Source organism: Calidris pugnax, unplaced genomic scaffold (genome assembly GCF_001431845.1).
Source record: "Calidris pugnax isolate Ruff unplaced genomic scaffold, ASM143184v1 scaffold68, whole genome shotgun sequence".
Classification (NCBI taxonomy): domain Eukaryota; kingdom Metazoa; phylum Chordata; class Aves; order Charadriiformes; family Scolopacidae; genus Calidris; species Calidris pugnax.
In genome coordinates, this window is record NW_015090921.1 from 4,662,633 (window position 1) to 4,690,306 (window position 27,674).

At 45.2% G+C, this 27,674-nt stretch overlaps 1 protein-coding gene across 2 annotated transcripts in view; it reads left to right on the top strand.

The window, feature by feature from the left end:
- The first annotated feature begins 959 nt into the window (after positions 1-959).
- The window catches only part of TYRO3 (TYRO3 protein tyrosine kinase), a 40,002-nt gene continuing 13,287 nt past the window's right edge, over positions 960-27,674 (top strand). Inside the window, exons 1-11 of one of the 2 annotated variants that reach the window (XM_014950351.1) lie at positions 960-2,437; positions 4,675-4,775; positions 8,835-9,005; positions 11,736-11,822; positions 15,698-15,813; positions 18,629-18,806; positions 19,277-19,419; positions 20,759-20,903; positions 25,627-25,756; positions 26,541-26,641; positions 27,099-27,194. In XM_014950351.1, coding sequence (XP_014805837.1) covers positions 2,256-2,437; positions 4,675-4,775; positions 8,835-9,005; positions 11,736-11,822; positions 15,698-15,813; positions 18,629-18,806; positions 19,277-19,419; positions 20,759-20,903; positions 25,627-25,756; positions 26,541-26,641; positions 27,099-27,194 — 1,450 coding nt within the window. In that variant the 5' untranslated portion in view covers positions 960-2,255. The remainder of the gene's footprint in view (positions 2,438-4,674; positions 4,776-8,834; positions 9,006-11,735; positions 11,823-15,697; positions 15,814-18,628; positions 18,807-19,276; positions 19,420-20,758; positions 20,904-25,626; positions 25,757-26,540; positions 26,642-27,098; positions 27,195-27,674) is intronic. The other variant, XM_014950352.1, reaches the window with a different exon arrangement.

The following is a 27,674-nucleotide window of genomic DNA, read 5'->3' on the forward strand; positions in this document are numbered from 1 at the left end:
AGAGCATTATCAGATGAGAAATCGTGAGTGGGAGAGTAGAAGGAGGAATAGGTAGAAATTAAAATCCGTATTGCCCCCCGATGTGCTTCTTCCCGATGCCTGCAGGAAGAGATGCTGCAGCTAAAACCGTATTTTTTGTTGAAAACCTGTGAATTTATTAAAAACGCCTGATTGTATTTCTTCATTTCATTTGATCTTGATGGAGGGATTATACTTGGGCGATGTGGAGAATTACAACTCGGGCTGAACACTTGTACTGTGTATTAATTTCCCCCATCATTAACTTGTATGGGAACTGAAAACCATCAAGGGTCTCCTAACAACACTTCTTTAATTTGTGGCTAACTTTCAGCAGGGCAGTCTGAGGAGGGCTGAGTAGTTTGCTTTTCCAGGAGGGCACCTGTAGTGACAGTGTCTGTCAGTCTGTGCGTGTGTTCAGCAGCCTGGCTACATCAGTTTTCTCTAACACAGGGAGAGCTGCTGTGAAGCTTTCATGTTTTATTCCAATATCGTTAGTGGCGAAAGGGAGGATTCTTTCTGGCATGCACTGGGACATGTAATTTGTGTTACAGATGAGTTAAGTAATGCGAGGTTAAGTCACCCTCACCCAAGGTGATTAAATCCTTAGCCCGGCAAACGAGCTGTAGCAACTAAACTAAAATGATCGTCTTAGCAGTTTTTCAATGCTCTCTATGAATTTGCTGAATTAATAACAGCGGAGATAGAAAGGCAAAAGACTGAGTGTGGGAAACTAGCTGGTCACAGGCTGGGGGAGTCTCATTAAGGAGAGGAATAAAGTCCTCCTGCCTGTGTTCTGGGATCACTCCTGGAACCAGCGGAGCGCTGCTGGGTGCCGGTGGCAGAGCACAGTGCTGGCTCCCCTCTTCTCCCAGCTATTCCAGCCATGCTGCGAGTAACTCTGCTGCTGGGCTGCCCTGTGAGCTGTGGGAGGGTGGTGGTGTGTTGGCAAGAAGGGGAAGTATTTGACCACCGGTCAGGCTGTAACAGAGTTTGAGAGCAACAGGGCTGCTTACTTAGCAGCTCTGGGTTTCACAAGTGGCTCTGTGGGCTAACGAGACATCCTGTGAGAAGCTGACCAGCCGGTGAACTGGGTGAAGTTGTAATGTATTGGTGATACATGGCCTTACAAGGGCAGCAGAGTGATGTGGAGTCATTTTGTTTCTGAAGGAAGTGAAGGCCACTGTCAGGGCATAATATTGAACTAGGCTAGACCTGTTCTGGTCTGTCAGTCCAGTGCCGCTGCATAGGAAATGGCCACTCTCCCTAACAAAACTAGCTTTACATTTACTTCCCACCTTCTTGCTTTCCCACGGTCTCCTTTGATCCTCTGGTTCCTCCTTTCTTCCTTAAATGCGCTTATATAGTTGGCTTCCGTGTATTCTCATGGTAACACATTCCATATATTCGCTTCTGCTTGAGGGAAACACTCCCCATCCACCCACACATGTAAGAGTGCTCCGGGCCAAACTCTGATCACTTCTGTGTCAATGTGAACCCGAGCAGCTCCACTGACTCTGGCCCTTGCTGCTTTGGGGTCACAACTGCATAGCTCTGAGTATAACGTGGTCCTTTGACTGGACTGAAGGGTCAGGGGAGGCTGGTTTGAGCCGCCCACGTCACACAGACAGAAATATCTGTTCTGTAAACAGTTCTCCTCCTCGGCGAGGTATGCTGTGGAATAGGGTTTTGCTTTTCACGGGTTTTGCAAATTGCAGAGAAGCTGTCTGTAATGCGGAGGAACAGTGTATGCTGAATAACGAGGCATAATTGATTCTTTCTCGTATCCCGGCTCTTTACAAATGCATACAATGGAGCAAGCACGATGATTTCTTAGCAGCACAGGAACACCGTAGCTGAAATTCAAGCCTGGGGAAAAGGAGGGAGGTGTGGTGAGGTGTTGAGCGAACACACTTGGCAGAGCTGGATCACTGACACGACGAAGCTCCCGGCGTTTCTGTCTGGGCACTGCTCTGCGGATGCTCACCCTGCTCTTACCTGAGTTGACAAAAGCCCCCTGTATGGACTGAGCCACCACTTTTCTCCAGAAATCGCGCTTTCAGTGCTTGCCTTTAATTGTCGCTTAGCAGGCAGTAGAGCAGTGCCGAGACTAACAGACCCCTCTGCAGTGTGTGCTGGTAGGGTGTGTAACTCCAGACCACCAACCTAGAGTAATTTGCTGTACTCCAACCCCCCTTCTTCTGGGGGTGGGGCGGAGTAGTATTTTTTTTTTAGGTATGAAATTTACAGGATCTCCAATCAAATTAAAGGTGTCCCAGGGTCAACCCGTCAAACTAAATTGCAGCCTCGAGGGAATGGAAGATCCTGAGATGTTGTGGATCAAGGACGGAGAAGTGGTGCAAAGCGTAGACCAGGTGTACATTCCAGTAGATGAAGAGCACTGGATCGGCTTCCTCAGGTACAACAGATGCAGAGAAGGAAGAGTGTCGTGGAAACTATTGCACAGTTTTCTGCTGTCAGCTATATCTAATGCCACTGCAGTGCCCTTGGTGGGGCAGGGTCCTCGGGTCTGCAGTTCAGCACATGGCAAGGGCATAACTGAGAGCGGAACTGAAGCCACCGAGGGCTGAGATTTTATGCACTAGAACCATATTGGCTTCCTGACTACTGTGGTGACTGGTGCTTTGCTAATGCTTGTGGTGCTTGAGATGTGACTTCAAGGTGAAAGGATGTTCTTGGCTTGTTTGTTCATCTTGTTCTGCCGTGAACCAGGAAAACTAAATCGTTTTTCTCTCTCACTTTCTTCTCTTCCTTTCTCTTGAGCTGTCAGTCTGTCTGGAGGGTGAGGGCTGTTAGTTGAAATTAAACTCCCAAGACTACATCCCCTTCCTTTCTTTGGGGAGGAGTGTTCGTCACCTGAACCCTCCCTGAGTCATTTTGCAGAGACTTTCCTGATGCATTTACACTGCACGATAGCAGTCCTGCCCCACTCAGAGGCACAAAAACTCTCTTCTGCCAAGCAGCTCTCTGTGCCTTTTATTTCAGCAGGAGGGGAGATGTCAGCTAGTTCTGGAAGTATCGAGTTAAACAAGACTCAAGATTCTGCTCTGCCTTTTTCTGTGCATAAAGGGAGCTTGTACAAGCAAGTGTGCTATCACGGTGAGGCCTCAAAACTGTTGACTGACTGAGAATCACTCTTCCCTGAGCTCCAGCTTCATCTCCTGTTAAGTCTCTTGGATTTACATTGCAGCAACCAAAAGTCTCTGTGATAAAAGCTTGTCTGTAATAAACATTTTGACAGGAAAAAAATCTGTTCCCAGTAAAACTACTGTGTAACATCACATTGTGGAAACAGTTTGTCTTGAAGTTACACCATTTACTTCCCCCCAGTTTTCCTAGTTAACTCTTTGCCCCTCACAGGCTGATCTCCTTTCTCACCTCTTGTTTTCCTCCACTGAGAACTTTCTGCAGCACCAGGGCTAAGTATAGGGTGCTAAACCTACATGTATCCATATCTTTTTCTCCTTTTTCCTTTCTTCTCCTAAAGTAGTCATTTCTACCACCCACTGTGTGACTCCCTGCTGCGATCGCTGCGTTCCAGAGTGTGCGGCAGGGTGGGCAGGACAGCGGATGCCATTGGAAGGTGCAGCTCTGAAAATCAGGCTGTAGTGGGTCCACTGTGGGTTTGCGCTTTAGCGGAGGCTCTCCCTTTTCTGTCTTCCTTCCTGAGACATTCTTCCCCTTCCCCGAGGCGGAAGGCGGGCGTCAGGTCTGCGGAGGATCCCTGCGTGGCAGCCGATGCGTGGCTGCACATCCCTCGGGGGGCAATCAGCATTTGTACATTGACAGATGCTCAGTGTCACACTGGTGTGGCTTTGGTAGCTGAGACCTTGTCGCTTGGGGACCAAATTCTCTCCTTACTCACCATGCCAGCCCCCTGTTGCTAACAGCAGTGAGGGTATGGCAGGTTTCCAGCAGGGGAGCAAGGAGCAGAATTTCTCCCCTGACCTGGAGGCCTGTGACTCGAATGCTGCTCAGTCCCTGGGGCTGCCTTCCCCTGCTTGGATGCATCTTCTCAGAAAGGAGAGCTGTTACTGAGCAAGGGAGAGCATGGGAGAGTTTGTAGGGTGAGTTGCTACGCAGGAGCAGGGCGGCATAACCCCTTGAAATCACAAATTGAGAGGCCCGAGGAGTTTTGCAGTGTGAGGTGCTCTTGGGATGAGACGTGCAGTTGAGGTGAGGGGCAGCCTTTTCTGACCCATCTGTTCCTGTATGAGCCTGTCACCAGCCCTGTCACTTACCTGAGGCAAATCAGTCGGGGGTCGTTGGAGCTTTGGGATCTGGAGTTTCCTGCTAGCTCAGAGATCGTAGGCCAAGCCGTCGCTCTTGAAGGCTAGCTAGAGCCACGATTTGGGATCAAGATGACCAATCCTTTCCTATCCTCAAAGGACGCAAGTGACGGGTGTTCTGTGATAACATTTCAGAGGAAGGCTGTCTGCTCTGCTGAGGATTCCCTCCACCTGCTTGAGAGAGGAGCCTCCCGTCTCTGCTGTTTTGCCACGCTTTGTGCTGGCTAGCTGTCCTCCTCCTGGGTGTTGTCTATGCATCTGGTTAGCCAAACGTTGGAGGGTCCTTTGGGGGCAAAAACATGCTTTATCCACGTAAAATATCCATATGGCTTTTGACTTTTTTCAGCTTGAAATCCGTCGAGCGGACAGATTCTGGGAAGTACTGGTGCCAGGTTGAGAACGGGGGGAAGAAGGAAGAATCACAGCAAGTGTGGCTCATAGTGGAAGGTAAGGAGTAGTAGTAGTGCTGGTTTCCTTTCAGGGCTGACCCACCAATATGCTCTAGGTGGAAGTGGTGAGAGCAGATTGCTCCAGTGACAGGCTTCTTGGCTCTGAATCATTGCTGCTCACTGCAGCGAGATCGCTACAGAGCAGGAGTAAGAAATGGTAGGAGAGTAGCTTCAAGGTGAGGAGCTGTCAGTTTATCACATCCTGGTTTTATTTTGGCACATCAGGAAACAAGTGAAAGATCCTTTCATGCACACATGTTTCTTTCCAGCCCCTCAATCGGTTGTTGCTCTGGTCTCCAAATAATTTGTAGAATGATGGAGCGTTTCGGGTTGAAAGGGATCCATGGGGATCATGTAGTCCAACCCACTTCTCAAAGCAGGGTCACAGCCTGGTTCTGTGTATCGGCCAAACAGGTCTTTGAGAGCAAGGTATGGTTTTATCCCAATTCTGTGTTTCTGGAGAAGTGCTGTACGTCAGTGCTTCATAGCTGTGACTGTTCCACGTGGCACTCTTTTGTCGGGTCTTGTCTGATAAAGAATAACTCCTACACAGTTGCCCAAAAGTTGCCCACGGCATCATGGGTTGGTGGCTTCTTACTGACTCTAGTTTCATTTTCTTTGAGCCATGATTATGTTAGATCCTTGGAAGCTAGAAGTCATAGGATGGCTTAATATTCAGCCAGGAAGTTGACAGGAATGGTGCATTTGCAGCAAGAAGTGGCTTTTTGGATGTAATTGGTAATGTTTTAGGCCAGAGCTGAATTGACAGTCTTAAAGACGAGGGGCGGGGAGAGTGTGGTGGGAGGTGGTGTGGTCTGGGTGTTTTACAGCAAAGGACTTGCTCAGAGACATGGAAATGTTCATAGAGGTTCTCATGGGAGGAGGAGCGCTTACCTGCTGCCTTCCATAAATCGCAGGCTTTTGTCCACCTAAATTTTCAGGTGCAGTATCAACTAGAGAACGTTGTTTACAGCTTAAAATGCTCTCTATTGTGCAGGGTTCCTATTTCTGTTCCAATTACCAAGGCCCTCTCCAGAGGTGGCGGCATTTGCAGGGTGGGTGTGTTAGGAGTGATTGGGTAGCTCGGTGTGCTAGACCATCTGAAAAGCCAAGGAGCCCTTCTGGATAGCACAGGCAAGAAATACTGAAGTCACAAAACCCTGCTCAGCTAGGTAAGGGGGAGTGCTGGGAACAAAGGCCAAAGCTAACAGTGGAAGCTGGAAAAAAGCAAGCGCAGCAGAAGCTAGTTAAACTTGAGCTGAGGGTGTAATCATGTGAAAAGGGAGTTAGTGGGAAAAATTAAAAAATAACAAGTAATGATAAGGGGTGGATTTTTAAAAATGTGTCAGCTGTTAACAGAAGAAAACACTGGGGGATGCAAAAGCCTGTCCGTGCCACTGGCACTGTTACCGCTGTATGTATTTCTTCTCTGGGTGTACCAGCTTTGTTTAAAAGTGGTTGCTGTATATTGATAACAACTGTGTCCTCTTTGATGGAGAGAGGATCTCTACTCTGGTCGTTTGCAGCCTTTTGAAGGTGCTGGTACCCTTCACTCTGCCACACAGAACGAGTGTGGACGACTGAAGTGAGCTCGAATGGATTTCTGTGCTGTCAAGTGTCTCCCTTGAGACCCACTTAGCTAGTCTGTATCAGGCAGAATTTGTAGTGATGCTATTTGAACTCTCTTTGCAATACAGCTAAAATGTTTGATTTTATGAAATACTTCTTAGAATTTACAAAACCAGAATTGTTTGGAGACTGTTTTCTGGTTTAGAAACCAGACTCCGGCCCCACTGAGAACATGATAGCGTTTGATGCCCAGAGAGGTAATCGAAGAGGCACACCCTGCCAGTGTGCCACCTGAAAAATACGGATTACGTTTCTTACAGAACTTTCCCTTTGAAATTACACCATAATTTCTGGCTGTGCAGCCGTTCCTGGGGCTGCTAGCCCCTGTTGTGGCTACAGTCAGAGCCCCAGCCATGCCTGTATGGACATGACCCCCTTAATTAACACTGTCTAAAAGCTGAGCTGTAGACTGGATGCTGGAACAGGGAATAGGCAGGCTAATTTCCTTGCTTTGCCACTGGTTTCCTGGCTTTGGGCTGCTCCGTGCCTCCATGGTGCATCTGTGGAAGGGGGGGGTGCCGGCAGCCGCCTCTTGTAGCAGGAACTGGGAGGCTGAACGTGTCGCAGACAGTGAGGTATCCAGGTAACATATGTACGGGGGCAGTGCGAGTTCCTGAGCTGGGTGAGTCAGCTATACTCCCTGAACGGTGAGAGTTTTTAATTGTGATCTTGTCTAATCTGGCTAGCTGCTCCCAAAGCGAGACAAACCTGCCGAGCTGGGCAGGATCCTCCTGAAAGGTTACCTCGGGTGCCATGGCAGAGGGGCAGGAGGCAGGGGTCCTGCTCACAGGTAGAAGAAACGATGGTATTTCCCCTTCTAATCTTCCTTGGAGAAGGAGGAAAAAGCAGGCAGAGGTGTCACAGCTGGTATCTGGAAAGTTTGTTTACTTTTATTGTTTATGTATGACTGCAATAAAAAAAATGAAGTAAAACATGTAAGCAAAAGCCAGCAGTGAATCACGATGATGGATATACCTGTCCTGGGCATTAGCCTTTGTACAGATTGCACCATCATTCCTGAAGTGACCTATTTTTAGATCTGTTTTAGTTTATTCATTTACTTGCCACTCCGAAAGGAGGAAAGCATGAGCAAACTGCCACCTGAAAGACACAAACAGTGACTTGAAGGGTCAGTGAAAGACTGAGGACACCACTTGCAGCTGGAGTGTATGGGAAATGCCAAGCCTTAGACTTCTAAATCCCTATTTAGGCACCTACGTTAATTGCCTGCTTTGGAGGTGCTCAGCATCTGCCACACCAACTGATGGCAGCCGCTGAGGCCAGGGACAGACAGTGTAATTTAAACATGTGAACGCACAGTGTTGTTGGTTCCTCTGTTTCTGTGAGGCAGCAGATCAGCAGTTCCCAGGACACAGGTTTTTTCCAGCTGAGAATACCTACTTTTGGTGTAGATGGGTTGGTAGCAGTTATGCTTGACACCCAAAGTTTTGAGTATAAAAGGGAACTCTCATTGTTTCTCTGGACCTCCAGCTCTTCCACCAGCCACCAGAAGTTCACGCTGGCTGTTCTGCAGGGTCAGCACTGGTGCTTGTGGCTGGTGAATTTGGTATGACTGGTTTGGAGTACTGAAACCACAAGAGTTTTGCTATTGGCCACAAAAGGAACCACGTCTCGTGTTGAGTTACGCTTAGCTATTGCCACGTAGAGATGACCTGATGTAGTGAGTATTGCAGCTGCGTTTTGCTCCCTGTGGACCTGATCTAAGGCCTGTTGTACCAAGCAGGAGTCTTTCCATACTAGGGAACAGATAGTTATCAAGAGAGCTCTGTTCTCGGATAGCCTTCAGCTCTGAAACAAATTAGCCCTAACTCCGAGGCAGCCTGGTTCTCGTGGTGTCGGAGCGTGCTGGAAGGCAGCTCGTGTCAATTAAGCTGTAGAGAGAGCATTGTCAACGATCCCAGTCTCTCACCTGGGGGATTCTTTCCTCATTCATGGGTTTGTTACAGCTGCTAGTTCAACACGTTCACAGGCTTCAGTTTTTAATGCATAGCAAGAAGTATCTGCAGATGGATTAGGTATCTTTTTAAAGTGGTGTCTGCCACTGCTAAAGTTATTGACTGTTGCCGCTTTAAACTCCAATCTCTCCAGCTGAAAAACTGAGCAAATACAGCCACTAAAAGCGACTTCACAGGGGAGTCTTGAAGGAGACTTAGTGAAAGTGATTTTTCAAAGGCATTTTGGGAAGCAAGCACTCTTTTCTTTCTGACTTCTTCTAGTAGGATTATGTAGGCATTCATGCCCTGAGGTGATCCAGCATATCTGACCCTTGGTTCTTGTGAAGGGCTTGGAGGGAGTCGGATTAGAGGCAGGGCAGGTGGGTGTCCAGTGTTGGGCACTGGTATTTCGGGAAATAAACAAGAGAGGAGGAGTCTCTCCAGTTATTATCATTTGTCTGTTGCTTTTCTAGGTGTGCCGTACTTTACTGTGGAACCTGAGGATGTGTCCGTGTCCCCTAATGCCCCATTTCATATGGCCTGTGCTGCTGTTGGTCCCCCTGAACCAGTGACAATTGTCTGGTGGATGGGAGACTCTAGAGTGGGGCTTCCAGACATCTCCCCCTCCATCTTAAATGTGTCAGGTAAGGCTGCTGCCAATGCAGGGGAGCGCTTTGAGCATCAGAAGAGGAGGAGAGCTCTCTTCTGATGGTGCCTAGCGGCACTGGGTAGCCACATAGTGTGAGAATGGTCTTTGCCTGTACATTGAGGGCTGAGAGATCGTGATCACATACAAAACCAGGTCATCTTGAGGGGTGATCATTGCTCTGTGTATTTTCTGCTGGCTTGGGGCATGCAGGCTCTTCAGAGCTTGGGTGCGGCTGGCACTGTGGTAAAGGTGCTACGGGGTAGATGATGCATTGGGTGCCTCTTTTGTTCCACCCCATGGAGGGCATTCATGATTATATTAAGTGACTCTATTGGTGACATTTGGCTTGGAAATCTCCAAGTGTTCACGTGTAACAGGTGCCACCTCTTCCTTCATTGCACAGCCATGTCACGCACTGCTTTCCCCTGTCTTCCTCTCCTCTTTCTTCTTGCGGGCTTGCTGAATGCTTTTATTGTTGAAACCTAACCGCCTCATGTAATTGTTTGACAATTCTAGAGTGGTTGTGTTGGTGCTGATGGGGGCTGGTTGATATCAGAGACCAAGGTTTGCCCCACAAGAGCTGAATAGCTCAGGAGCCAGTAGATGTTCAGGCCTCTTCAGCCCCCTTTCAGGGAAGGGGTGATGTATCCCTACCAGGACCTGACTGCAGCTATTCTTGTATTTACCTAAAGGTAGCTTTGTTCTAGTTAGCTGTCCAGCAGCTTTATGTTACTTCTTCTCTTTGCTGCTATTTTATTATTCACAGCAGCCCTGAGCCAAAGTTGAGCAAGCTATTCAGAAAGAAAAGGGTTTACAACTCAGAGTCGTCTCTGGGGCCTCTTCAGCAGTGTTAGTACAGTTACACCCAGGGAGAGTTTCTTTCTGTACATCTTTGGCCATCCTTTGAGCTATCCAATCCTATGAAACCTTTAGAACCTAATTTATATGTAAATCAAAACCTGGTTTGTGATTTGCAATGGTTTTATCATCTGCTCCCTCTCTTACGTAGCCACTTGATGCTGTTCCAAGTTGGAAATGAAAACTGCTCCCTTATGATATAATCTGCCTGTTGAAATGAAAACTGAAAAGATTGATAGTTGAGAGGGGAAAGACAATAAAAAAAATAAGTCTCCCTTCTTCTGCTGAACTCATCCCACGGTGCCTCACAAAACTTCTGTCATTGTGGGGCAGCGGCATAGGGAGCTGAAGAAGGGCCTCTGCTCCTAGTGATTCTCCAGATGAACTAGTATTGTATGTATTTGTCACAAGCACCTTTCTTTGCTCCTTTCGGTGCTCTTTCAGATGTCTCTTGGGCAGAGCTTGTCTTTGCAATGGAAAAAATGTAGCAGGACACACGCTGCATGGTCAGATTGCCAAAGTACGTCAAAAAAAGATGGTTGGCAAGAAAACAAGCATTGATACTTAAAGAGAGTATCAAATTCTGAAGAAAATAATAATAATAATGAAGTACTGGCTAGAAAGCAAACATTTAGAAGGTTCAGCAAGCAGTTGGTTTGGTGAAAAGATTGTTGTATTTGGAAAGCAATGCTGGCAACGGTGCTATAGAGTAAGGAGACAGTGGTTTGTGGTGTGTTTTGTGTTTTCCTCAGGGCAGGGCTGAGTTTGGTTCTGTCTTTGGGACATGTCTACCACGTCAGGTGCTGCTCTGCTCTGCTGCCTGGCCTTCTGCCTGCTGGCAGCATTGTTCTCTGGCTCACTAGGGTGAGTGGAAGAAGCTAAAATACTTTGCTCTTTCGTTTTATAGCGGTCCCTCCTCTCTTCCACTGCAATTTCTTCGCAATGTCGTTAATCTAAGGCTTGGGAGATGAATCAAAAGGCAAATGCTGTGCAAGCAGTCTTTTTCCATCCTAAACTATGTGCCCATAGTGTGCCAATCCTTAACTTTTCTCAGATAGCGCCCTATTAGGCAATTGAGGGCCAAGTCGAGAGAAAACATATGCTGGACACACTTCTCCAGGCAGCTTTGCAAATCTGTCTCAATTCTGATTAACTGGCAATACCTATATGCATCTTGGAGCAGACAAACATCAGTATGATGCCATGTTCAGGCCCTGTGGGATGGATGCTCGCAGAAGGCAGGGAGCATAATCCTCATTTGCATTGTATCACCCCTGGAAAGAGCATCAGTGCTGATGTAGTAGCATTTGACTTGCACTTCCTTCGTGTGTCTTCAGAAGTGTAATGCGAGGCAAGGGACAGGTGGGCATGAGCTTGAAATTGGCTGTCTGGTTGGAAGTTTGGCTGGGTTCATGGCCAGTTGGAAGATGGTTGTTGCTCAGGTGGCCAGCTGAGGTCCAGAGCATTGGTTGTTGGGTAAGCACACTGTTCAGCACCATCCTAAAGATGCTCAGCAGAAAGTGAGAAGTGGACATCTACTAACTGAGCACTGTGAGCTGCTCTTCTGTCAGATTCATCCTTCTTTTTCAGTGCTGAGCTGCTCTTCTGCCAGATTCATCCTTCTTTTTCAGTGCTTTCTGAAGCTCCCGTGGAAGCTTTTCTACATTGCCACACTCTCTCCATTAAAAATGTGTTTAGCACGTTAATTACATTGAAATCCACGTGCCTTTGATTGGCACCCAGCTCAGCCTTCCATTTGCCTGTACAGCTTGAGCTGGATGTCACACATAATTGAAATTCTGCTGAAGGTTGAAGCTGGATTATATAGCTGTTTGTGTTTCCTTTCCTTTTCTTGGCTGATCTCCAGGTATTAATCAAAGCACAGTTTTCTCCTGCGAAGCTCACAACGTAAAGGGATTGTCTTCATCTCGGACAGCCACTGTTCAAATTAAAGGTGAGAGAGTGCAAAACAATGGGCAAGGGACTCGGGTTTGTTCTCTGGGGAGGGAAAGTAGGGCTCCTTAATGCAAGGGGCTGTCTCAAAGCTGCCAAGAACCAGACCAGTTGGAGCTCTCAGCAGTTGAAATAATGCTTTGTGCTCTAACAGCAGTTCCCGCTTGCTATGCAGGGCCGTGTCCCAGGCTGTTGAAAATAAACCACATCTGATTCAGGAGTGGAAATGTGATGTCAAATAACAGTATTTCCTTGAAAAGGAGAGAGTCTGAGCAGTCTGATTGTGAGAGATGAAACTGGGTATACATCTATAGCTGGGGGAAATCTTTCCTTCTTGGAGATAGATGGGTCTTGTTAGAGCTAAAGAGGACGTTACTTCTGCTTGCTTCTATTAGCATCACATGAGATGCTGAAAAAAAGACAAGGAAGGCGATCACCAGTGGCCAGTAAAGTCTGCTCATTCACACCGTTTTTATTGGTTTTTTTACTTTTTTAAATTCTTTGCTCTTTAAAACCTCATTCAAAACAAATAATTCCTAGCATGTGCATGACCAGTTGCCATTTGGAAGTCCCTAAGCTGATGTCATGTTTCCTCTGTTCCTTCAGGTGACTGAAACAGGGATAGTTAGAGCAATCAGTTCTTCCCCTCCTCTTCGTGTTCAGATGCTTCTGCATTTAAATTTTTAGTTGTGCTTTAATGTGCATTAAATGACATGATTATCAGTTCCAGGAGAGGCATGTCACAAAAGTCGTTTGTTCCAAGTGGTAGCTTATTGCTCAGCGTGAAAAAGAGGAAGCGTTTATGTCTGTATCAGAACTCACAGTTGTATTAGCTAATATTCATGAAAGGATAGCTTAAAATCCAGATGTAGATTTACTGCTCTTACAGTGTATTTTTCTTCAGGACATTGTGGTTACTGCTATGCCAAGAATGCAGTATGCTGGACTAGTAAGATTTATAACTTAATTTAAAAATGTTTGGAGTTGTTGCCTTAAAGGCTTGTCTACACATGGGAATTAGTTATTGTGGTATAAATTTTCTATGGATATTTTTATCCTGGGATAGAATTTAGTTCACAAAGCTATTATGCTTTAAAAAAATCTCATCAAGCCATAATTTGAACTAACATTTAGAATGCACAAACTTTTTTCTTTTTTTAATGTTAACACAGATTTGAAGTGTGTGTGTGTGTGTGGTGTTTTGTTTTTTTTAACTATTCATAAGATAATAGGGTAAAGGCCACAGAATTCTTGCATTTCCAAGCAATTGTGTTTAGCCAAAAGTGCTCCGTAGGGGTCAACCATCAGCTCATGCATCCACACAACCTATTTGGGAGGGATGTATCACCATCACACGCTTGTGCATGCACATGCACACTCTGTAGAGCTGAGGAAGAGAAAGCTTAAGTGATTTGGCAAATGTTGCACTGGTATGTGGCAAAAAAAAAAACCAAAAAAACCCAACAAAAACCAGGTTGTGAAGAGCAAGTCCAGTGCCGTAGTTGTAAAAGTTCTAACTGTAATACCTCAAAGATGCATCTAAAAGAGCAGTTATAAACTTAAAGTGATAAGGCTCTTCTAAGGAGCAAAAGTTTTGAAGATCTGGTTCAGCCCCTCTTAAAACTAAAGCAAAGCTCCTAACAAGGACATTGGCAGGCAGAGGAACAGGCCCAGATAATGTTTACTTAGTTCTTGTTCTATGAGCTTGTAGAATTCAATGAAATTACTCCTGGGAGTAGTTGTCCATACATGCATGATTAGAGCCTTCCTCTCTTACACAGATCCATCTGCTAATGAGGATTCTCAGGACTTTCTACAACATATTAAACAATTTGTTTCTTCTGTGTTTCCAGAGGCAAACATTTTTGCTGGGACGTTTACAAACTGTTAACACTTCTTCCTATTTGCTGCTGTTGTTGTTCATTATCTATTCTCTGTAGTGCCCACAATGTGCTGGGTGTGCTCCAAGCAGAAGATTACTGTTATTGTAGCCCCCGGTCCCCAGCCACATACAAAGCCCCATTGTTCCAGCCACTCTTCAAGCATGGAGGAGGTTAACTCTCATCATGTTAACACTCCGTGTCCTGTTTCCAGGCTGGCTTTGCTCTCCTTCGTGTGTGTGGCTAAAGTTTCTATGGCCGTATCCCGTGTTTCGGAGCACAACAGGAAACAGCCACCCAGAGCTTTTTTTTTCCCCACAACGTGTGATGGGGAAGTGCATCTGTCCCTTCTACACGTTGCAGACTTGAATCAAAAGGGAAAGAGACCAAGACATGGAAAAGTCTAAGTTAACTTAAAGACCTTCTGCTGAAAGGCAAAGAACTCGTTGCCCACCGTCCATCCCAGGCCTGTGCTCTGCTGCCCCACCTCCCATCCACGCATACTGTTCTTATCTAGGTGGCAACCCCCTGCCCTGAGCCCTGGTAACTAGTTAACCAGACAACAAAGGCTTTATAAGGTTAATCTGTGGTATCATCTATTCCCTGCCCCATCCTCTCCTCTAGGCCCCCTGTAGAAACCTGGGAGGAGGCTTTGGTCTAAGCCTTTCTCCTGCAAGATGGCCCTTTGGAGGTGCTGAAGGTGGCATTTTGGTTGTCCTTGGTGCAGTGAGAGATAAAGGTGCTCTCTGGCAGGGTAGAAGATGCAGCTGGAAGAATCCTGGTTTGCCAGTGCTTTTCCAAAATTCAGTCTGTAGGTAGAGCCTTGTCCTGAGGACTCTGGGGTTTTTTTTTTAAGAGGACTCCTGAGGGTACAATCTATTGAGGTGCTGCAGGAAAAGTATTATGGCAGCAGTGTATGTTTGTTTTTTTTTTAAATGAGTAAAAGGTCAGGGGAGAGATTAGTATTCATTAAACTGGTAATTTTTTCAGGAGTGAGATGCCTAAACAAAAGCAGAGGCTCGGGAGTGAAATAGAGACGGTGAGGGGTATATTGGGAAGAACAGGAGGTAACTCTGTGGAATTACAGTGTGAGGAAAAGAGATGGCAAAGGGAAGCATTGAGGATCCTAAAATAAAGCCAAAGAGCTCCGGTTAATGCGACAACATATTAGGGGCCCCTGCAGTGATGGAGGTGCCTGGTCAGAGCGGAGCAGAGGGACAGCACTCTGGTGCTCTTCTGTGGTGGTAGGAAGCACAAACATCTGATTCAATGGCCAGTCTGGGAATCCTGATTTTTTTTTTTTTTTTTTTTTTTTTTTCTCCTGGATCTGGCTTTAACTTGTAATGTGTTATCTGCCATGTAATAGGTACTCCCTTTGCTTGTAATTGCTCCTCTATAAAACAGTGCTTTCTGAGTTTATTCATCGCAAGCCTGAGGGAGGCACAGCTTTCAGTCCAGGCTCCATCCCAGGGTGTTTCAGGAAGGGTTTCTAATGGACACCTGGAAGCAGCACTTTCAGAGCACCAGGAGGTCTCCTTCGAGTCCAGCTGCAGGGATTACTACAGCAAACCGCCCGGGGGCTGGACTGAGAACCAGGGGAGGCATTTTAAAGCCCTGATTTGCTTCACAATGTAGGTTCACAGGCAGTTGTGTACTAAGGGCTGGGTCATTCCTTTCAATGGAGGGGGCAGGGAAGAGGGCTGAGTAGCAAAGGTGTAAACATCACAGACTGGCATTGCTGTCAAAGAGATCAACCACTGCCTGTGTGCATCAAGCAAGTATGCTGGGCTGTTAAAGAACGGGTGCTAATAGCTTGTTGAATGTTTAAATAATAGTTTCATTCATAACAGCCAGGGACGTTCTCTAAAGATGGGATATTGTACCATTTCTGTTAGTGATTTCATTGCTTAATTTCTAACCTCAAACCTCTGCCATTGCCACGTGAATACCTGCTCAGTTCTGTTTGCACTGAAAGGTCTCTTTGTTTCCTTTATAGCCATGCCTCTCCCGCCTCTCAATGTAACTGTAAGCCAAGTCACCAGCAGCAATGCCAGCGTGGTCTGGGTGCCAGGATTTGATGGCCGTGCACCCCTCCATTCTTGCACTCTTCAGGTATGGCCCCCCCTGGATTGTCCTCTGTCCTGCATGAAGAGTGGGACTCCCCTCAGCCACGACACTGGCTGGACCATCTTTTGCTCTCCTAACTGCTTTGTAGCAGTGTTTGAATTCTTATTCCGCAGTTTTTAAAATAAGGAAACTTAAAAACAGGGTGCAACTCAGGGCATAAATAGGTGCCCAACAGCAGGGCCAGTTCCGAGTGTGAGTTTTTGAGAACTTGAGACTGGCCCCGTTGTCCCTCCCGACAGGTTATCACATCGGTTGCTCTGTGCAGAGTTGTACCCTGGAGCAAATGTGAGGCACACATTCCTCTGTGGAAAGTGTCCCCTTGGGTGGCAGGGTGGTTTGCTGTCCTGCTGTGTGGGGCAGCTGGCCCAAGGTGACTTGTTCCAGTGCAATGCAGTGGCCCATGACTTCTGTTCCACCTCAGCCCTGTGCTTTGCAGCACCAGAGGAAACGCTGGCATCTGGACACACTGGATACAAAATCAGACTTATTTGCACTTTTTAGAATAATTTTAAGTCCTGCCTCTCTATCTTGATTGGTTTTTCATTGTCAAAGACTTATTCTGCCTGGAAAATCAAGGGTGATAATGCCCTTTAACTCTATCAGGTGCTGAGTACTCAATATCTCTGAAAAATTGGACTGCTTCTTTAGGTTTCTGTGACCAAGGGTACATGCCAGCTTCAGGCAGAGTTAGGTTTCTAGCTTTGCCCACTTAACTGTAGAATCAGATCAAACAGCTGGTAACCAAGTGCCAAAAAGAAATGGTGATTCCTGAAGCAGGCCATGCAAACACAGGTAGGCACATTCCCCATGGATTTATCTGCCAGGTGTGAATATTGGGCCCCTACCTGATTACGGCAGCGATGTGAGCCGGAGTGGAATTCCTGTGGGGTGTTGCCAACTATGTAGAGGAGGATTATAAACGCAAGGTATGCTGGAAGCAGCCTAGCTAATTTATTTGCAGTCCTCTTCTTACTTGGGGAGAAACCCAGAGATTTCCTGCGCTGATGTTTTTTTCCCTTTCATAAGTAACATCATCTTGTTTTAACTCACTGGCAGAAAGAATGCCTGAGTGTAGCTGGCCCCGGTCTCTGAGTTTTGTTGCTGCTTCTGTTCTTGTTCGCAGTTGAAAATGGTTTTCTTCCGCTGTTTTACAATGTGAGTTATCTCCAGTTGGAACAGCCCCTTCTCTCTGGCTTGCAGGCTGCAATGCTAATCACCCTGGGTTTTGAGTTCCCCCTCTGGCTTTTGGCAGGGGCAGAGGTGGGGGGGATGGGACATGTGGAAGAGAGGCTGAATCAGAGCAGCTCTGTTTCTGTCCACTCAGCAGTCTCTCCTCCCTTTTCTAAGCCTTTTCTGCTCTGTTTGGGGAGGACAGAGTTCCTGCAGTTGGATCTGGGAGCAGGGTAACTTGGTAATAACCCTCCACTGATGGAAAGCTGTGCTTCCTCTGTCTCACACATCGAGAGATTTTTGTGAGAGACGTTGACCCACATTTCCACGTGAAAATGCATGTGCTCCTGGCTCCCCACGATTGCACTTCTGCTCGGAGCCTCCCAGAAAGGGAAGGGGGATTGAAACTTGGCTGTGGTTTTTCTGGCACTTGGGAATTGCAGCAGGTGCCCCCAGAGCACCGTGTTCAGACAGGCAGGTTGCTTCTGGCGACAGGGTTGGGAATCATCACGTTGACTGACTGTTAACATAAGCCGTGGTCCAGGGTATAAAGGGGGCAGATGTGAGAGCACTGACTCTTCAGACTGTTGAACGGAAACACATCACATCAAATTGACAGGGTTTTACACAAAAGTCTGCTTGTTTTTTTCCCTGCTTTGGATGACACTGATAATGACAACAATATGCTTTTCTGCTAGGGAAACTTGAGATTCTTCCTTTTTAATAGCCCAATAAATCAGTGGGCCAAAAGCGTGTGTGAGAATGAGGAGACAGGCCAGGGAGAAAGACTGCTGTATGGAAAAAAATATAAAGTCCATATGAGTGTTTCACTTTTGTCAGTACACCTTGCTTTTACTACAGGCTTTGCTATTTCATATGCACTTGAGAAGAAAGATAGGCTGATCCTAAGAGCTTTGCAGTGATTTCTGCTATTGTCAGTACAAAAGCAGGAACATTAAACCTCTTTGTGCCTTAAAAGCGCACAGTAGTATCAGATTTAAGCAACTTGAATGTTAATTTAAAAGTTCAGATCCAGAAAAAAAAAAAACAAACAAAAAAACCCAAGGGTTGCAGTGGTAAAAAGTTTCTTTTCAGTTTAATTTCAAACAGTTTAGTTGAACCAAGCCACCAGTGTCCACCATGTCTTTAATCTACTACGAAACTGAAAATGTATAAGCTTCTGAAAAAGGAGTTGTGAAAAAACTAGGCAGCAGGGAAGTTGATCTACCAATTTCCATTCAGATGGAAGACAGATCTTCAGAAATTCAGACAAGCGTCAGAAGCCAGCCGCTAGCACTCAAAGGAACAAGCACATTTAGTTTTCTTTACAGTTGATTTTTAATTCCTTTAGAATTAGTGACATGTGTAAGGAAAAGTATGGAATCAAATTTTCAGCTGGTGGAAGATTATTGTACTGCCAGAGTTAGGAGAGTGATGTCATTTAAACCAAATAAAGGCATGGCTCATGATTCTTAGTTTGACAACTCCCTTTTCAGTATATTAAACACCACTGGTGCCATATCTATTCTTACACATCCCTAAACTAACTACAGAATGGATTCTTATCCCTATGGACCTGTTAGACATATGGCTGATGGTAACAATCTTCTCCGTTTCACTCGTGGCACAGGTAGCTGAGTCACCAGATGGCCAGGAGGTCTCCACTGAAGTCACCCCAGTGCCACCCTTTGCCTACGGCGTGCAAGGCCTGAAACATTCCACCAACTACAGCGTTCGTGTGCAGTGCAGCAATGAGATGGGTAGCTCCCCTTTCACCGACAGGGTTTATTTCCAGACCCTGGAGCTTGGTAAGCAAACAGCAGACAAGAACAGGAATCCAGTCCTGAATCTGAAAAAGAGACGATAATAAACGTCACTGAATGTCTCCTTGCTAATTCTGAAATGCAGGAAATGTTATACTGTCAGATTGCTTGCCCACTCTGAGGGTTTCCCAATATAAAATAGTATTATGCAGTCAAATGTGGTGGTACACAATTTGATCCAGCCACAGGGCTTCTGCATGTTGGGCATGTGTCCCACTCACTCCCCGAGATTCTTGGGGTCTTGGAAAGAAATGAGAGACACTGACCAACTCCACTTCTTCTCCACTTGAAGCAAACATAGTGCTGGTGTCTTGCAAAAGTTGTTCTCTCCCTTCGTGCTCTCTCTTCCAGCTGATCTCAGGAAAGAGGGTGAATCCGTCTTTTCAGCCATTTCCAAGGTGGAAAGTGCCTTATTTTCCTGCACAGAGTGATTGTGTTCTGTCCTCTGCTTTCAGCTCCAAGCAGCACTCCACAGAATATCCATGTTATCCAAAGAGATCCTGGTCTGATTTTGGAGTGGGAAGGTGTGGCTCCAGATGTGCTGAAAGAAAATGTCCTGGGATACAGGCTGGAGTGGATTCAGGATAATGTAACTCAGGTAACAGATTGAGATTGAGCTGAACAGATTGAGAGGGGAGCTGAGCCATTGGGCACAGAGTTGGAGAATGTCCACATCAAATGTTTTAGGCATTAGGGGTCCCTCACCCTTTATCCATCCCAGGGGTCTATATTGCTGGCATTGCTTTTGTGTAAATTGATTTATTCTAATTTGCAACAACTCCTCAGTAGCTGGCCTCAAGATTCAGGCCTGTTTCTCCCTTCCTGGCTTATTCGGAATTCCTTCATTTGAACGTTCATCTGCAGACAGACCAGTTCTCTGCTGTTCCTTGTACAACAAGGACACCATAGAGAAAATTCAGTTTGTCCCTGCCTCTTCCTAGTGCTGTCCTGAAGGCCGCTCAGACAGTGCAGGATCTGGGCTTTCTCTCTCCTGTGACTGGGACTTGACTTTCTAAATTCTGACAGCAAAGGTGTATTTAACAAGTGAATGAGTTATACTGTAAATCACAGAAAGAAGGTTGCAGGTTGTTTTATTTAATTTATAATGTGTAGGGAGTTGAAAGGACCCTGTTAGGGTAGAAGGCCTTTCATTTGTTCTGCAGCATTGACCTTTCCCAGGTATCTATCTGCCTTTGAAGTTCACAGCAATTCCTATGGTTTCTTGCTTCTTAATATTTATTTAGCCAGTGCTTATTAATGATGAACAGGCCTGTAATAATAGACAGCTAGAGGGAAAAGAGTTATTTCCTTTTTTGCATGACCCATTTCATCCTGGGTCAGCATCATTGACTTGGAATGACAATATTTTGAGTTCCCACTGAATTTACATTGTGTCAGTGTTGGCAGCCAAATCTTCATGGGTTTACTGCAAACGATGTGTATGAAGAAGATCCACAAAATTATTGAAAATATGTTGGCCTTGCTGTCCTAAGTGAAAATTGGCCATGAAATTCAGGAGCCATTTGGGATTTGGTCAACAAGTTAAAACAGACACAATCCTCCCTTGGCTTAAAGCTGTCAGATGCTTTGCAGCATGTTAGCGCATCTTTGTGTTTAAACCACAAGAAGGAGGTGTATCTTTTAATAGCAGAAAAAAACCCATTTCTATAGCAACTTTCATGGAAGGACCTCAACAGAGGAAAACATTAAACCTTGTATCTTCCTACGTCCTGGGAAACTGTTAGCAATTTTTGAGAAGAGAAACCCAAGATGATAGCCCAAGTTACTGGCAAAACTGAGACTAGGACCCAGGAGTCACAACTCCCAACCCTTGTTATAGCACCAGTGAACTACACAGCAATGTTTTGTGTTAGAGGTGAAGTTTTAGACTAGATTCCTTTTAAGACAGCTGACAGCTTGTTGCCGTTTGCTCTCAGGGGGAGATGATCGTACAGGATACAAAAGCTAATCTCACAACGTGGAATCCTCTCAAGGACCTGATCATCAGGGTGTGTGTGCTGAACTCTGCAGGATGCGGGCCCTGGAGTGACTTCTTCCTGCTTGAAGCTCAAGAGGTCATGGGTGAGTGTCCACTGCCTTCCCTTCGCTTGGGGGAAAAAGTCAGAAATGCTGGGACTGCTGTTTTTCTCCTTTCGGTGCTTACAGCTGGTTGAGCCACTTGGCTTTACACAACAGCACACTTCATCAAGCAGAGTAGAAATTAAATAATATTTAAAGAGCTGGTATAAACAAAGCAGCTTCTGGCCGCTGCTGTGTCTTTGTTAACGGGCTTTTGCTATGCTTAGTGCAGAGCAGGGCTGGGGAAGACACAATAGAAAAGGTGCACAATAGAAAAGGTTTGAAATCCTTCATTTAGGCTTAAGTCACACACATTTACAAGAGTAAATGTGACAGAAAACTCCTCTAACATAGGTTCTTTTCTTTGATTTAATTTGAAGCCGTTCCTGACTAGTTTCAGTTGAGCCTGATTTAAACCATGGCCACATGGGGTTTTGTAATGGTTTTACTGATTGTCTTCATATTAAACCAATTTAGTTCTCTCCATGGAAAAGCTGAGCTACTGATAGAAGAGGGATACGATAGCACAGAAGCTGTACCATGCAATCTGTATCATGTGGAAGGGTTTGTTGGGAGCAAAGAACATGCCATGTGTGGAGTCCATTCCCAGTGCCAAAGGGCAGTTGGGCTCACCTGCACTGGTCTGCTGCTGCTTGTATTTCACAATGAAGGGGAAACAGGAGTCAGGCTGTGGAGAAGGGCGGGATGTTGTATGGGGAGATGGATAGAAGGGAGAGAAAGATGATACTTGTGAAAAAAACCCTGTAAAACTAGGAGGAAGATGGTCAAAATAAAATGACAGATTGGTGATAAGAAGTTAGTGAGGTGTGATTGTGAAAAAAATCTCACAATCTCCCAAGGTTTTGTTCCCAGTGCCTGTGGCAGGACGAGACACCAATCTCTGATCTCTAGTGCTGACCCATCTGATGCTGCTTCCTTCCCAACCCACATGTCTTTTGAGAAATCACATGGACATTGATCCCTCCTGATCCCTCTGCGTTTAGGGATGGCAGGGGGAAATTAGAGTGGGGTTCCCAGGCAAGCAGGAGGTAGGGGACAGGGGCAGAGTAACCAGGAGAGAACTGTAGCCTTACTTGCAGTAGCGCAGCTAATGCTGGGTTTCTTTTATTGGGTTTATTTACTGAGAAAGGCCCTTTGCCAACCCAGTTCTTGTGATGAAGTCAGTACTGATTGTTATGTGTGAGCATGCAGTCACCGTGGGATCAAAGCCCTCAAAAGCAGAATGAAGGGGTGTGGAGTTCCAGAGATGATGCTACTAGAGTTTGGGTATTGGTTCCATCAATTTTTTTCTCCTGCTTTTCACTCTGTTATTTTCTGTGGCACCCAAATAACAGAGAAAAGTACCTGAAAGGACTAGAATATCCCTTTGGAAGATGGCCAATGCTAGCAAGAAGCCCCAGGGAATGTATAAGGTTTGCATTTTGCAGGGAGCTGGAATGGGATCATCCTGAAAGCAGAAAACGTTTGTTTGTTTTTATTTGCAAACCACTTCAAAAAAGTAGCATCAGGAGTGGTGCTTGTTTTGGCCAAATGCTGTCTGAAAGCACGTATATTTCTTCACAAGTGTAACAGGCTGGAAATAAAGGTTCACTGTGGAAAGACTGACAGGCCTCAAACAGCAGAGCTGCAGAAAGACTGCAGTTTTGTTTCAGGCCTGGTAGAAAATATAAGTCGCTTCCTTTCCTAAAATAGCAAACTGGCGCTGGTTGCTTTATATGAGAAATGCCAGGGGTGGTTTATGACCAGTTCCCAGTGCGGCAGTAAGGATGACTAAGCCTGTATAAACTTTAAGTTGTATTTGTCATCACAGCAAAGCTAGTGGGAGCTCCACCCTGCTTATGCAGAGATCTTGTGCACTATTAACAGAGATTGTTTTAATATTTTCAGTAACATTTTCAGTAGAAATATCTCTCTTTCATTGCAGACAGAGGAACAGAATGGTCTAATAGCCTTTTCCTATCTGTAATCTTCATGGTCATATACAGGAAAAGACTCTTGGGATTACATTCTTCGCGCACCTTTGTGATATGAGACCTGCTACAGAAATAAAAAAGGTTCTCTCATTATCAGAGGGCTCCTAAATACTCATTTAAACTCACCTAATGCTTTCTTCTCTCTGCCAGTGCAGTCTTAAGGCATATGCCAGTTGGGAAAGGGGGGTGTGGGAGATGTGAGAGAGACAAGAGTTGGGGGAGGAGAGGCAGCTTGGTCTTTACTTGGGCTGCAGCCACCCTCTCTAGCTCAGTGGCATGAGTGGGAAGCAATGATCTGTGGGGCAGAGGAGGAGAGGCAGTGAATTTTAATGTTCATTTCTATTTCTGACACATTTGCTGTAAACTGTGGGATGGGCTCCTGATTTCTACCAGTTTAGAAACAGGGACAGTAATTTTGTTTTGTTTTCATCCGTTCTCCTTTTGGAGGGACCCCCCCCCCCCCCCCCCCCCCCGGAGCTCCAGTATTTTCACTCAGAGCGTAATTTAAGAGGCTTTGAAAAAACTCCCAAGGAAATGAAAATTACTACACTTGATGATTAGAATGCACTTGGTTTGTTTGTCATAAACTTTTCAGTGCCACAGTTGCTTGCCTATAGACAATATTGTAATGATTTACATCTACCAAAGCTTCACATCAAGTTGCAGATGTTCACAGTAACAGCTGCTGTCTGAAAAAATTGAGATGCTCTTTAGAAATAAAATATATGAGGCTTTGAAGATGTGAGGCATCCAGCACTTTGGAAGATAATCACAGAATCACAGAATTTTCATGGTTGGAAGGAACCTTTGAGATCATCAAGTCCAAACATACACATACACAAAAAACCTCCAACAATCTCGGGCACTAGAACATGCCCTTAAGTGCCACGTCTACATGTTTCTTAAGTCCCTCCAGGGATGGGACCTAAATCCCTGCTCTCTCACCAGGCCAGCTAGCAGACAGCCTGGAAAAATAGGCTGAGAGAGCTTGTCTCACCATAGGGGGAAGGAAACCTTATTGTTAGCTCTCAGAGAGGACCTTTTACATCAGTGTTGTTAATTGTTTCTACCCTGATTGTTTGGCAGGAGCAGCCCAAGTGATTGGCTTGGGAATCGTGCAGAGGGTTGGAGTTGCCTTTCATTGTATCTTCATTCCACTTCTGTTTCTGATCCCTCTCCCTCCTCCTAAGCAGCCTCAAAGGCCAGGTCAGAAAATGCAGCAAGGGAGAGTATCATAAAACTCGGAGCCTATAAAGCCTTCTGGGTGGGAAGGCTTATATGAGTCACTGAAGGAGATAAGATGCTGGAAAATAGGTGCTGAAGCTCTGGTAATTTGTTTCAAGGGGAGAAGTAGTAGGCTGCTTCCTAGGTGGTCCAGAATTCTGTTTCTTTAAGTGCTATGTGTTTATTAGACTAATATTGCTTCTTTAAAAGTTGGATAATAAGGCTTGACAATGTAACTAGTAATCAAGTCTTCGAAGCCTTTTGCCTGCCAGGGCTCTGCTGATGAGGGTGTTTGACTCCTTTTCACATGCATCTCTGCAGAGGTTTATCCAAATCTCAGCCTGGTAGCCTAACATCTCTTTTAAAGACAGGTTTGCTTGTATTCTCATGACATGTAAAAGGATTAGTAACATCATCAAAGATGATTCTTCCTTAGTTTCTGGTAAAACACAGTCAACTGTTGAAGATGAGCAAGGACGCATGAAGGTGAAGGAGGAGCTTGGGGCCCTCTTACCTGTTCTTGTTTGCTCTTAAACAATTTGGAGGTAGGAGGGCTATCCTAGATTGTAATAAACCCATTCAAATTCACATTTAATCTTTAGTAATTGTATTTGGAGAAGAAATCTCTTAGGGAATTAGATTAATTTATCTGTTGTTTGCCAAGCATAGATAATATTCTTTTATTCATAACCATATTGCTTATCTTCCTTCCCTGGCAGCTTACTCAGATTGGCAGCATCTCCATTTCTTCTGTAGGCAGTTTGTAGTAAAAAAAAAAAAAAAACATATTCTAGGAGCAAATATTAGACCAGAATTGGAAGCTGCATGCTGGCTAACTTATTTCTTGATTCACAGGGCACTTGTTAAAATTTACTTTTTCTTTGGTAGCGAGACATTGAGAAGTTACAACCAACCAATGGCGTTGGGAGGTTACAGCCGATACCAAGTCCCTCAGGGTGCTTCTCTTTGTGGGAGGGGTGAGAGGGGAAATGTAAATATTTTCAACCAGATTGCAGTGAGGCAATTGTCTTTCTCTTATTGTCTTTCAAAATGTTATCTCATTGGCATTCAGGTAATACCATGTAGCCTGGTCAAGGTTCTGCTGGCTGCCTCAAGCAGAACAAGGTGAAACCTGCACAGAAAATGTTGGCATTAAGCAACCTTTTTGTCCTGAGACTCTAGTTTATAAAGTGCCCCAGATCATGAGCTCCTGTAAAGTGGTGTAACCTGGAGCAGCACCTTTCACTTTTCTTGCAGCTCAAAACTAAGAATAGGTTCTGATAACTGGATGCATCTGCTCTGCCTTTGCTGTGCAAGACAGCGAGTTTTTCTGATGATTGACTGGGACTGAGTAGCTGTTTATACCAAATTCCAGTGTGCAATGATCCACTGTGTACACCAGATCGAGCAGCATGGCTTTTCCATTTAGAAGCAAGAAGTATCCCAGTATGGTCTGCTTACCATTGACAGTCTTCTATTTCCTGATCAGTGTTTTCTCCATCATCTAGGTGGCCAGAGACAACCTCCTTATGGAACGTCCTGGGTTCCTGTGGCATTGGGCATTCTCACAGCTCTGGTCACGGCTGTTGCCCTGGCTCTCATTCTCCTTCGGAAAAGAAGAAAGGAGACTCGGTTTGGGTAAGGAAGGTTCTCCTTGTGCTGGTTAGAGATGTTTGTTTTCTCCTCTAGTGTGGTTTCTGACTCAATTATTTTTCAAAAAGCATTGTGGATTGGGTACCTTTGGCACTTTCTTTGGATAATTTTTTTTTTTTTGCAATTTTGGGGGTGACCCTGAATTAGAGACTATCAGGAAAGTGTGCTACCTTCTAAATGAGAACACCAAAAATACAGTAGAAAAATGTTACGTTAATAGCTGGGCTTTATTAGAATATGTAAATATAAACTAGATCAAAGTAATTCTGTAAGTCCTTAGCACTGCTGCTTAAGAGATCCAAAGAGAAAAGGTGAATCACCTTCTGTGTTTTTCTGGGCTGGGCTCTTTATCCCCTGCTGGTTTTCAGTCTAGCTTGCAACATCCTGACTGCCCAGAACCTTCTAGATCCCCAAGAAAGTCTCCTTTACAGCACCTCTGACACTTGGCTGTGGGTTGCTCCCTGCTGCAAGCAAGGTTCCCGTTCTTTTCAGTCTCCCAGACCTCCCTCTCACAGCAGCATCTCTTTTTATGTGATTCTTGCAACCTGTCTCAACCTGCAGCTCCTCCCAGGCCCTCAGGAGCTCCTGTCCCCTCTAGGTGCATCAGCAAGGCACTACAAACCTCCTCTTCAGCTACACCCTATTTAACAAAACAGTCTGTAGTATTTATATGGCAAGGGGTGAGAAATCATCCATATTGTTCAAAACACCCTTTTAGGAGTGAATGGCCCATGTAATCATGGCCCTGTGTGTTTTTTCTGCCTTCTAGCCATGCCTTTGGCAGTGTGGTTGGCAGAGGGGATCCAGCAGTCCATTTCAGAGCTGCCAGGTCTTTCAACAGGGAGGGCCCAGAGCTCATTGAAGCAACATGTAAGTAAAATGACCTGAGTGATTCTGCCTGAGAAGCCATGTTTGTGCATGTACTATGCTTTCTCTTTGTTTTCCCCCAAAACTGATGTTTTGGATCAAGAATATGGGATTAATTTAGAAGGAGACTTACGCACTGTGGATGGCAGAGGTGAAAGGCCAAAATTGCTGTTGCCATACCAATTACATAGCAGTGGCTAATTACAGCTACAGTCATTGTGTATACTAGTGCAAGACATAAATTTGCCACTCCCCTGCCCCAGTTTCACACTACAGGGACTCCTTCACCTGTAATATTATGCAACAGATAAATATGGCTTAACAGTATCAGCAGTGTGCTTTAAACTCATTGTGCAGTATGGGAATTGGATTGGAGATGGAGATTAGAACAGGTGACTCTTAATGTTGTGACTGAATATTTAAGTATCCCTTATTTGACGCTTCCTTTGTTTTTTTCCAGTGGAGAGTGTGGGCATCAGTGACGAGCTGAAGACGAAACTCAAAGATGTCCTAATCCAGGAACAGCAGTTCACCTTGGGAAGAATGTTGGGCAAGGGTAAGAAACCAAAACCAAATAAGGCTTCACATTGAAAGTCCTGCTTGTGTTACCTTTACTGTTGGGTAGAGAGAAGCAATTATAAGCAGCCTTTTTGCTCTTCTTCTGCTTGTAGATGGCAATTTAAGTGGAGCTTTACCTTCCTCTGGGATAAAACATTTCAAAGGTTTAGCATAACTAAGAGGATATTGGCTAAGCCATTTCTATAATATGGCTTTACAGAGTCATGAACTGCAGTTTATGCTCAGCTTTCCAAAGTACCATTGATTCACTGGTCTGTGAATTTCTTTCAAAGATTTAAACAAATATTTAAACTTCCTCTTTTTCTACTGACAAAGTGGTGCTATAGAATTCCTTCCATTTGCATAAGCATGCGTAAAGTATTAAATGGGCTGAGACAATACAGAGATAGAGATGATTTACCTCAAACACTCCAACCCCTAAAAAAAAAAAGTTGATTCAGTTTCAGATAGTCTCAAC